This window comes from Amphibalanus amphitrite, unplaced genomic scaffold, assembly GCF_019059575.1.
Source record: "Amphibalanus amphitrite isolate SeventyFive unplaced genomic scaffold, NRLGWU_Aamphi_draft 000697F_arrow, whole genome shotgun sequence".
NCBI lineage: Eukaryota > Metazoa > Arthropoda > Thecostraca > Balanomorpha > Balanidae > Amphibalanus > Amphibalanus amphitrite.
The window spans coordinates 241,529-254,005 of record NW_024882191.1 but is presented as its reverse complement, the minus strand read 5'-3'; the positions used below and the strand labels follow the sequence as shown (position 1 = coordinate 254,005).

Sequence of the window (12,477 nt, the reverse complement as noted above, 5' to 3'; positions counted from 1 at the left end):
CCCGCTCCCCTGTCCCGCCTGCCCCATTGTCCCCCTGTACCGTCTGCCCCAGTGTCCCCCTGTCCCGCTCCCCGGTCCCGCCTGTCCCAGTGTCCCCCTGTCCCGCCTGTCCCGTCTGTCCCCCTGTCCCGCTCCCCTGTCCCGTCTGCCCCCGTGTCTCCCGGTCCCGGCTGCCCACCTGAGCAGGTGACGGCCTCCTGGTTGCGGTTCGAGTCCAGCAGCCGCAGCAGCACCAACAGGTGGAAGTAGGCGTCCTGCTCGGGCAGCAGCGGGCTCTGGGACGCCTTGTTGCTGCGCATTCGGAACGTGGACGTCGGCTCCTCGGGATCGGAGGGCTGCGGGCGGCGGGTCAGCGGCAGGTCAGCGGCAGGGGGAGAGGGCGGCAGGTCAGCGACAGGGGGAGGGCGGCACGTCAGCGGCAGGGGGAGAGGGCGGCAGGTCAGCGGCAGGTCAGCGGCAGGGGGAGAGGGCGGCAGGTCAGCGGCAGGGGGAGAGGGCGGCAGGTCAGCGGCAGGTCAGCGGCAGGGGGAGAGGGCGGCAGGTCAGCGGCAGGGGGGAGAGGGCGGCGGGTCAGCGGCGCAATGGACCGGGCGAGAGGCCGGGTGGTCTCGCGGTGGGCTCGGCACAGCCGCAGTCAGTCAGCCAGGAGAGGCCGCACGCCAGGCAACACGGGGACAGAGAGACTGGACAATCAGTGATATCAGCGAACACAGTGACATCATAAATTATGCACCATAGTTACAGGATTTTTACGATTCGATGGCAGCTTTCCCACGAAAGACCGTGCTTGTAGAATAGATAGCTGATATATTACGGCGGACACACCCCCGGCCAGAGTCGACAGTCGGGTACCCGAGGCGGCGCGTCACCGTCCCCGCCCCGTGCCGGCGGCTCATACCTCCTCCACAAAGGCCAGCAGCGTGTCGCGCTCCTGGGCAGAGTGCGTGTACGAGGTGTGCAGCAGCCGCTTCAGGACGAGCGCGTTCAGCCGGCGCCGCGTGGCCGGCAGGGCGCGCAGCACGCGCAGCGCGAACCGCGGCTCCTTGCTGCTCACTGACTTCTCGATCTGTTTGGCCTGCTCGCGGATATCTGCCGAGACAGAGGCCGGACGGTGAGCTGCCGCGCGCGGCACCGCCCGGGAAGGGGGGGGGGGCTGCCCGGGGGGACAGACTGGGGGACTGCCCGGAGGACATTGAAATAGGGTGTGTGGGACTGCCCGGAAGACATTAACATACTACAATATTATACATCTGACATTTGAGGGCTGTTCGGCTGCGCAGCAAAAATGAAATATGCTGCAGCACGCATGGGGCTACGTCGTCCGTTAGTCCCGCCCACACCACTACGCCATCACATGTATGACGTCACAGGCTGACCGCACGTGCTGCACGTGTGCACATACAGGGGTCGTTTCCAGTCTCCAGATCTCAAGAACGACTGAACCGATTGCGCTCAAATTTGGTACACCGTTTGGGACCGGTTAGCAGGGTGCCGTGCACAAGTCAGTTGGAAGTGCCCCCTCGCAATCCCGCACAAGCAAGGCTCACCCTCTCGCTCACTCGTTGGTCGCCCCAAAAGGCGTTTTACTGGTGGGTTTCATTAATCATTATCACTTTTCAGTGGCATATTGCTCTTAACCACATTTGAACGCACTTTAACCCGCGCCCCACTAGATGGTTAATTTTAATAACTTTTTTCTTTAATAACTTTAATAACTTTTTAACCCGTTTTTCTTTAATAACTTCCAAACCGCTTGACGTATCGACGCCAAACTTTCAGTACCTTCGGCTGCATCCACGTGCCCTCAGGGTGCACGTGGCGACGTGGCACGTGCCATCCTCTGCATCACACACCATTTGAAAGCCTGTTTAATTTTCTACAGCATACTATTTTCCCCGTGCCGATCAGGCGCGCGGTTACCGAATTATTGCACCGGCATCGGACCCGTATCAGCCAAATTTAGCCGTTTTCGCCCGATTTTTACATGTAAGGTGTATGACGCGAATTTACACTTTTTGGGCACGTGCCACGCGCTCACTATCGATCCGATAGAGCTCAAACCCCTCAAAAGCACGATGCGCATCCTTGGTCTATACCTTGTGCAAGTACTATCAGCGCGCTAGGCGCAACGGTCTAGCCTGTACCCCACGCAACGTGTCACCATGGCTTCAACCACAGATGTGAGCAGCACCCATTTCAAATAAACATAAATTTGTGTAATATTGTTAAAATCGGGAAAATTTTATGTTATCATTTTACTTTTGGTGACCTCCAGCGATGACCAGATGGAAAATGAGCTAATTCCGAAAGCTGTCATAGCGAGTTATCTGTTGCTTCTCTGCGCCTTTCTGGCATTGTTGGTTTCCAAGATAACGCCGTGTGGCCAATCGCCTCGCCTCACCCCCCCCCCCCCCCATGGTGGATTTGGCTGAGATCCCCGACCGGATGCAAGCTAAAGCAACAACATATCTAAATATATTGTGTGGGGCTGGTGACGGTCGACAAATGAAACAACTACATCTCAGAGTGTTTGATGGTAAAATGGCACGGTGCTTACCTTCCAGTGTGAGAATGTTGACATCTTTCTTCTCTGGCTCTGGCTCGGTCGCCTCCTCCGGCGATTTGGCGTCCTTCATCTCCACGTCTTCGACCGCCATTTTGGCTCAGCCCGCGAACGACGGTGGGCAATCAGAACTCTGGCGAGCAGAGCGACATAAACCAACAGATGTCATAAACGCACCCAATCAGCTCGTCAAAGTGGTCAGAAAAAGTAGGCATAAGCAGCAAGCACTGACCCTTGCCCACACATTGGGGAGGAGGTGGCTGCCCCCTCCCCTCCCAAGAGTCTTTATGCACTATAGTAAACATCTGTAGAGGTACTGGTTTGATTTTTTTCGTGGAGCTATTTTTCTACCTTTTTGCATTGGCCACTGAAAATTTGCAAGTTTCTGTGGTATTTGCATCCGGGGATATGACCTTGTTCCTCAGGTCACGACATGACCCAAATGACCTATGCCCAATATCCCGCGTTGGCTTTGGGTCTTGTTCACTGACCATGATTTCAGATTTTGTTTGCCACTCGTACCTCCTAAGTCCTAAATGTCATTGAACATCGACGATGTAGGTACAGATGTTAGGGTCAGGGTCAAGGTCAACCTAGGTCACCTAAGAACATTGTGTTTAAGGCATTCCGAAAATAGTTTTTGTGAAATTACCCGACTGCATTTTCGGTAAAATCTCCCCAATTCATGATCTGATGTAGGTAATCGGGACCCACAAACCAATCGATGAACACATCAGTAGGTATACAGACAGACAAAGATATACAAACGCGTAGATCAAGCGAGCGCGTTCTTTTTAAACATCACTGAAAGTTACGGGAATATTTTGTTCCAGTGCCTCCAGTTCACGGTGAGGCTTTGTTTGCATTGGACAATAACCCAGCGTGTGGGAAGTGACATCCAAGTGACTTGTTTATCCCGCGCCCCACTGGGGTCTGTGTATAACACGCCCCACTGGGGGCCGGGGGGGGGGCTATTTCCTCCCTCCTAACTCCGAAACTACTGGGCCGATCGTCAAAATTCAAACGGCATCTGATAGCCCCGGAAAAACTGTCGAACGAAACCTAATTTCATTGGCCTCGAGGTCATCGATGACGTCACAGGTCAGGTCAAAGTAAAAATTATCGATATTTGGCTTGTTCACTTTTTGGGCTCTGGCTTCCGTCTTACAAGTCAGATCAGGCTGATTTTTGGTTTACACACTCGTGAACAGATGCTTTAGATACCCTGAGGGTACGAAACTTGTACTTTGATTTTCAGGTCAGGGTCAGGTCATCAAAGGTCACGGAAATCTTATGTCATAAGTCGGTCACGTGACACATGTTTTATGGTCCATTTAGGCCATAAATTTCGAAATCGGTGTCGCCTGTGTTATTTGAGGCCATTTTCATCTGAATATAGCTGAGGTCAGGTCACTTTCAGGTCAAAAAAGGTAAAATTTCAAAGTTAAAATTTTTCAACAAAAAACATGTCTATCAGATGCAGTTTGAGCTCAGGAACACGATGGTGCTATTGATATTGGTGCACGATGTCAAATTCGTGCAGAAAAATTGATTTGAAAAAATTTAAAATTGTGAAATTTTTGCTATAATGCGTATAACCTGGTCATTTTTGAAGATATCTGGCTAAAACTTGCTAGAGTAAGTCATAAGCATGTGTTCTATCATATATATTCCGGTTTTTCGAAAAGTAAAAAAGTTTTGAAAAAAATACAAATAAAAATTTTGAATTTTAATATAGGTATATAATTTTCGAAATTTTCAAAATTTTGAAAATTCGATATGGCAGTTTGATAGCGCAGCTCATTCTGAGTCCTCTCATGCAAAGAAATTGGATCTAGCTCAAAAACTGAGCTCTTAGGAGCGATTCCCATGGTTCAATGTTTTGCGTCGAAATCGGCCGAACATAACGTCACTCTGACGTCATTTCCGGCCGACCTATGATAAATACGAAGTTCAAATTTTGACACAAGGTGTCAAAATGATGCAGCCGAAGGTAATGAAAATTTGGCGGCGATACGTCAAGCGGTTTAGAAGTTATTGCAGAAAAACGGGAAGGGGCTATGAATAGCCCCCCCCCCCCCTCAGTGGGGCGCGGGTTAAAGGTCCGTTTGGTCTGACAAAACCATTTCAAAGTTGGAGGGATGATAGGAATTAGGGGAGACATTGGACTGGGCAGGCAACCTAGTGAGTCACCAGGGCTGAGGCCGTCCCAAACGACAGGCCGACCAGCACCCCCCCCCCCCGTACGTACCTCGCTACGGGTACGAGTGAAGTTACGAGTAAGTGAGATAAAGTTGCCTGCCCAGCCCGGACCGAGGGTTTCGGCGCGGATGTGAAGGATTTGAATGTCCTGAGGATGGAGTCAAAAGTGGGGGCCGGTCTTATATTGCCAAATAGTCGGATCCTCACGAAAACCAACCACGAGCACCTTAGTAGCACGTGCTACAGTGTGTCCGGGCCCTCGTAACACATCAAGCAGCGCGCCGCTGGGCAGCCCAGGTCGCTACACTGTGGACAGTCGCGCTCGGGGCGCACTGTAGGCGTTTGAACCGGTCTAGCCTCACAATCCCAAAAAACTTTTGCTTTTATGAAAACAAAAAGCATACCAATTGATGGCAAAATGTCAACACCTTACATACAAGACAGTTATTTGGTCATGCAACATCTTGGTATGAGGAAAAGGGACATCAAACACAAAGTTTTTTTTTTTGTTGACGGTGGACAAGTCATCATTAACGGATGTTTGAAGAGTCAAAGTATATGCCATGGGGATCCTATGTGTGTTAGTTATCCGCGTCAATGTTTTTATGAGTTGTTCTGTGACATGTTACGATCAATCCTGCTCGAAGAAAAATGAGATGAGACGAGACGCATTATCAAGCAACATGAGAGATCAGCATATCATCGCGTCATCAGGGGTGGAATGGACAAACGTGCCAAGTTGGGGTAGCATGGGCGCAGCAAATCTGCCACCGTCCCAGCAGTGACCTTGACCTCCGCTGTCTTTGCGGCTCCAAAGCCAAGTCGCCGTGAAATTGGGAAAGCTCGTGCTACCCCAACTCAGCACAGATATCCATCCCTGTGCGTCATCTCATATTTTTTAAACTAACATCGATCACTAAGTTAGTTAGATCAATCTTTTGAGTACCTCTTGGTCCCGCTCTAAATTGTGTCACAATACGCACTGGAATGTTACTGAACTGGTCAGACCAGTCCCACGCACAAGGGGGAAAAGCTCAAAAAATTGAGCGGGCCCCATTATGAATGAATAGGCGAAACGATGGTATTTTACAATGCCTTTAGCGTCACACTACGGCAAATATCGTATCCAAATAAGGTATCAATGGCAAGAGAGAGCAACAAGGTTTCTTCTCGAACACTCGCCGTGATAATTTATATCGGTGTTTTCGGAAAGAAAATGCCCTAAAGACGCTCAACTTTTTGAGCGCCACTTGTCGTTCGGGACCGTGATACTCAAAAAATTGAGCGCCACGACAGACGACAGTCAGCTGGCGCTCAAAAAATTGAGTGCCGGCCAGCATCTACACTCAATTTTTTGAGCGTTCTCCGTGACAGGTGAAGCCGGTACTGGCTGCCATTTTTGATGTTATGTTCGTTGAAATACGTTAAACTGAGTTGAAACAGAAATGCAGGAAGTTGAATGCTACGTGGTACCTAAACTTTTCACAAACCCATGGCATCATGTCACATTTTCCGCTAGTAGTTTTATCTGTCTTTCGGATTCGGCACACCTCAAATAATTATACAAGGCTTGAATAATCCGTAAGAATACTGTAATTGATATTCTCTGACTGTACTGGGAGAAGGGAATACGTGAATACAGAGATATCCACCCACCCTTGAATATTGGAGAATTATAGCAGGAAAAACTGTATTGCCACGGTTACAACTTACAAGGCCATCGGCCGCAAACAAACAAAAATACTATACAATGTGGGTTAGATTCACAAACATCATCATGTGTGGAACACAGAGACGAGCAAAACAACATCACATTATCGCATGCCAGCCCGACCACATTGGAACCCGGTCCGGGTGACCTGCGACCGGAACCTGCGTCTTGCCAGCATACATCACAAAAGCAGGAGGCAGTGTCGTACTGCTTTGATCCAAAATATGCCATATAACAAATGATATAAACGACCTAAGCTCGGACTAAGCTTATCATTATCAAATCCTTAACATGTAAAAGACGAATGGAAACATCCCGAGTCTCAGACCAGCAGTAGCAACGATCATAGTAGCAACATCACAAAGAACACGCGGCATTATCAGACAGCCGTTTTGTTATCGGGCTACAGGCGGTGATGGCGTGGTTGCAGACCAGCTGCGAGGTAGCGGCGTGCGGGCAAAAGGCGCGGGCACACCTCCATGTGGCCGTGCGGACAGTGCGCGGTCGGCGTCGCATAGTGGGCGGCATCGGGCTGTCCCGGGCCGTCGAAGCCGCATAGGTTGTCGGCGCATGTGGGCGCGCGCGGTCACCACGGCCAGCTGCTCACCGCCAGCACAGACTGCGCAGCGTCGCCGCTCCGCCGGCCAGAACACGCAGACAACCCTTCTTGCAGTCGCACAACACGTCGCCAAACTCATTCACCTGCTCCACCATGTTGTTGATGTCACCGAGTCGTTCGAGTTGTGGCTCGTGCCGTCGAGCATGACCTGCCCGATCGGACACGGGTCAGCGGTTTCTGCTCCAGCGAAGTCTTCATCTTAGTGACGTCTTGCTGATCTCCACAAAGGTTGAGCAGATGACCTTACCCACAGAGACGGCCGACGTCCTCGCCAGCGACCGCTTGGTTGTGCAGACCTGCCAGAAAAAGAAAAGCTGTTTGGTGATCTCAAACGATTTTTTTCTTTATGCAGTGGAACAAAACGGAAAATATGTCATACAACAGGAACTAAAAAAAAGATGCAGCCTAGGTCGTCTAAGAAATGGGTGCAACATTGATAAAATTCTTCATTGAATGAATTCTGCAAATGCTTTTGATAAAATGTGTGGTGATTATAAGGAGACCACTTTACTATAAAATTGCTCAGGATTCCCTATCTGGACCTGTCAAAAAATCCTGACTGCACACCAACAATGAGCATTAAATCCAAAACCTCTACCAGGTACCTAGGGATAATTAAATTCTGATTCAGGAAAATATTTCACATCATACAAATAAAAACCTTTACTATATTGAAACTGAAAATGTGATGCTGACCCAGTGACCTAAGGGTCTCAAAGTATAGGTAATAATGAATTAATCGATTATAAATTTGGTGGCGACTGCCCACTGGCGTCTGGCGGCCTAGACCTTGAGGCTCGAAAGTGGCCTTCCTTTTCCGTTGACTCCAATCCTCCAGATGGAAATGATATAAAGGATCATTTTTATCTTATTTCATATGAGCGAGCCAGTCAGCAAAGTGGCTATCCTGTTTCAGCATTCACCCACACAATAGTTGACTGTCAGTCTGTCATGCTGTCAGTGTTGTGAAGTAATGAAGGAGTTGAGTTTTGTTGATAATAAATTGTGATGTTATGTAAAGGACTGGAAAATGAATGTGAAAACTATGGAAACATATTGGCAGAGTATTGTCACTTACTATCAGGACATATGGATAGAGAATACATTCAAATTAATAAGAAATGCCAAATATCAAGGTACTCAATCACTGATAGCAGTTGACTATCATATGTTTTAATGTCATTTATATGAAAGTTAAGACTGAAACTACCTTTTACCTCATCATAACTAATGAAAAATTGTGTGAAGAAAACATTCACAGCCTCTTTGAAGCACTTAGACCACTAAAAAACAAAAATTTTCACGTAAATATGTTGTGTCTCCTTCCTTCAAAACATCATATCGGATGGCGCCACTTTCGTCGACAGTAACTTATCTGCACGCAAATCGAGGAAAACGTGAATTGATTGACGTTTACGTGTTTCCGAATTTAAAATCACAGCATATTCAAACTTTTCAGTGTACCTTTTAACATCTAAGTACAACTAAAACGATAAAAACTTACCCTCAACACAAGGACGACGACAACCACGCGACCGGAGACGTCGCGACGAAATAAACAAACGGCGCCGCCAAATGAAAAATATTCTCCGATATGGGTAATGTGAAATTGAATCGCAATCATTTTGGGTAGTATAAAAAATGCTCTTTCCAACAGAACCCTAGTAAAAAACGTGAATGGACAAAAAATAACTTTTATTTCGACATAAATATTGGCCTGTTTTTAAGTCATCCTGGTATGCCGTAAGATTTCGACCTAGAAATTGGTGTTCCCCCAATCATTGAAGCTTGAGCAGTGAAAAATATGAAAGCCTAATCTGTTTTGCATCATTAGTGATTCTCCTAGGGTGTTGCCATTTCTCCCTAGGTGTTGCGAGTTGCTTTTGCAAAACGTGTTCCTGAAACGGCTCAATTTTTTGAGCCCTCAGCATTACGCCTATGGGAGCCTCTGACGTCACACGCTCAATATTTTGAGCGCTCAATAATTTGAGCTTTTCCCCCTTGTGCGTGGGACTGAGACAGTATAAAGGTGCGCAAACGTGCGCCTCAGCGCCTATGCAACATTTTGCAATACACTGCTCACCAAGATCCCGTGCCCCACTGGAGAGCTGGGCCCTGTTTCACCGGTGATAGCAGCACGCTGCTTTTACAGTGTCAAATTGGGTTTCCATGGAAACATCAACAGGCCCATTGCTCCAACACTACAAGTGTGACGTCAGCTCGCGCAATTTGATAGCAGCGTGGTAGCAGCGTCCCGTGAAACACCGCCCTGTTATTCATAGCCCCCTCCTAACTCCAAAACTACTGTACCGATTGTCAAAATTCAAACGCCGTCTCTGCAGTGCATGATAAAAATGGCTTTGCTATCCTTAAAGTAACCATTAGAGCCCTACCAATAAATTTCGAAAAGTGACGCCCTTGGTAGGTAACGCTAGTGTAGCTTGACCTTAAAAATCAATTCAAACTTACCTCACAGCAAAAGCCGGTATTGGTATAGTTACGATGAAACTCCCAAACACGTACAAGACAAAAGTACACAATTTCCCGTCCGGATATCTAATTTTTAGTTTGATATTCGCGAATATCAACCTGCTGCTCAATTGATGGACGTAATTTACACACACAATACACCACAACACCCACGGTCATATATACACATCCCTACATTGACATGCACAAAAACCGCTGAATCGAAACTGCAACTCAACTCAAGCTTTAAGCCATGGAGTACAATCAAAATTCTAGATTAAATTTTAATCGGTCATAAGAAACAAAGATAGGTTAGTTTTTCGTGAATTCTATTGGAGGAAGATAAAGAATTATTTCCTTTACGGCAACCCAATTGGTCATTCTGTAATGACGTCAGTAGAATTTCGAGAATACTGAATAAAACTTTGGTTTCAACTTTGCGGCAAATGATGAGGCATATTTGGAGCAGGAACCTTGGTAGGGAAATCCCTTTATCGCCTTTATCCTGGACACCGTTCACCTGCGACATATGACAATTTCTGCCTCTGGCAGGGCCTCCTCTAACATACCCACTGGGTGGGCAAATGCCCACCCAGTCGCCACAATTGCCCACCCAGTGGCGTCGATTTGCCCACCCAGAAGCAAATGCAAAAATAAAGGTCCGGCCGGACGTCCGGTACTACCTTTCCGGTCTTAAGCAAACTGGATGCTGTTTGAAGGTCAAAAAAAGTTTTCTGGTTGCTCGATATTAAGGAGCGTAGCCAGGATTTCCTCAAGGAGGGGGCTAAACGCACAAGGGCGCAAGATAACCCCCTCAAAATCCAAAAAGCCATCGGGTTGCATCCAATATTTTTTTTGGATGGGGCCCAAATAAATGGAAAAAATATTCATTAACAAACAATATTAGAACTGAGGGGGTAAGCAGTATATGGGCCCCTGTTAGACAGGCCCACGAATAGCTTCATAGAGTCGCCAGCCGGTTCTGATGGCGGTCTGAGGACCCGTAGGTCGGATGAGGGTTCTTCAGACCGTCACAGGCCCGCTATAGCCCATGAGAGCCTCGTAAGCCGTCTGAGGGTCATATAAGCCGTCTAGGGCCACTCAGACCGACAAAAGGCCCCTTGCACTTGCAGAGGCCCAGTCAGGCCGACGTAGGGCCCTCTCAGACAAACTAAGGGCCCGTTCAGGTCATTTGAGGGCCTCCTCAAACCGATAAGGGCCCCTCAGATCGACAGTGGATCCGATCCGAGCTCCCTCAAACCGATATAGGGTCAGACCAACAGTCGGAACGCATTGATTCTGTTTACACACCGTTGGACCCAAGTTGGACCCATCCCATCCAACTGGCCCCCTGGTTTCAATAGGGCCCCAAGGCTCTAAAATTGGGTCTCTCTTGGCCAAAGAATAACTACTCAGCTGTGTCAAAGGATCTGCCGCAGGGCCTTTGCGTCGCCAAGGGCCCACTGTGTCAGTCAGGGGCCTCTATGGAATAAGGACCCCTGGCTTCCAGGAGGGGCCATGGTCCCTTTGGCCCCCTCCTTGGCTATGCCGCTGCAGGTGACAAACGTTCTTTCAGACGACCAGGGGGCAGGGGCCCAGGCGACCAGAACCCCAGGTGACCAGGGGCCCCCAGGCGACTAGCTCCCCCCAAGCGACCAGGGGCCCCCTGGGCGACCAGAGGCCCCAGGAAACCGGGGGTCCTCGGATGAGTGCAGGGGCCCATTGGGTAATCAGGGGCACCTCGGGTAACCAGGGCCACAGAAATGAAACTTGAATTGATATAAATTTGCTTCCGAGTAAAATACGTTTTATCCAGTGTTAGAAAAAAATATCCCGGGGCCTGTGGGGCCCCCATGGCGCCTTCTGCGCTCAAGGGAGGGGGCCATTGCCCCCGTGGCCCCTCCCCTTGGCCACGCCCCTGCCGATATTGGAGTTATCAAGTAATTGTCTCGTAAGTGAAAAGGCACGCAATAAAGGTACAACCCTCTGCAAGCTGCGTGGTAGGTATCTTTTTTCGACAAAACCGAGAATAACGCGAATACGCTAACGGTCATTCGGAAATCGTAACAGCAAGACGCGCGAGACTCCGCACCTTAGATTGGGCTTATTTTGGTATACATTTTCCATCTAGTTTGACAACAACACACAAAAGTTTATATTTCCCCCCAAAACAAACTTTTGCTTTTTGCTACGGTAAGAGTACACATTGTTCAGTGACTGAATTAATCGAAGGGGTGGAGCATGGCGCATCTATATGCAATGTGTTCCGACCGACTGATTATCATAACCTTTGAGATATTAGGTATCGGTTTTGTCGAAATAAGAATACCTACCACGCAGTTTTTGCGGAGGGCTGCAAGTACAGCCCTCTGCAGACTGCGTGGTAGGTATCCTTTTTTTCGACAAAACCGAGAATAACGCGAATACTATGCTATCGGGCACTCGGAAATCGTAACAGAAAGATGCGCGAGACTCCGCAGCTTAGATTGGCATTATCATCGTATGCATTTTCCATCCAGTTTGGCAACAAAACCCAAAAGTTTATATTTGCCCCCAAAACGAACTTAAACATTTTGTTGCCACACAAGGCGTAGGTATGCTTTGTTTATTGATAGGCCCTATCGAAGGAGTGGAGCATGGCGCATCTATTTGCAGTGAGCTTCGACCGACTGATAACATGACTTTTGAATTATAATCAGTTTTGTCGGAAAAAGAATACCTACCACGCAGTCTGCTGAGGGCTGTACATGTAATCTGGAACGAATCGCTCGAGCATCGCTAACCATAAAACATACGACAAACGTTAACTATCATTTTATTTCCAATAATGGCACAGCTTATTTCGTCTCATCCCCGCACCCCCCCCCCCCCCCGGTAACAGGTTTTGAAATTGGTTGAACCCCAAAACAAGTG

At 48.3% G+C, this 12,477-nt stretch overlaps 1 protein-coding gene across 2 annotated transcripts in view; it reads right to left on the bottom strand.

The window, feature by feature from the left end:
• Positions 1–9,831, bottom strand: part of LOC122364787 (probable 26S proteasome non-ATPase regulatory subunit 3) — a 28,442-nt gene extending 18,611 nt beyond the window's left edge. For both annotated transcript variants that reach the window (XM_043335522.1, XM_043335521.1), the window contains exons 1-4: positions 9,565–9,831; positions 2,558–2,696; positions 899–1,089; positions 179–335 (exon numbers count right to left, since the gene is read on the bottom strand). In XM_043335522.1, the coding sequence (XP_043191457.1) occupies positions 179–335; positions 899–1,089; positions 2,558–2,657 (448 nt within the window). In that variant the 5' untranslated portion in view covers positions 2,658–2,696; positions 9,565–9,831. The remainder of the gene's footprint in view (positions 1–178; positions 336–898; positions 1,090–2,557; positions 2,697–9,564) is intronic.
• Positions 9,832–12,477: the final 2,646 nt, after the last annotated feature.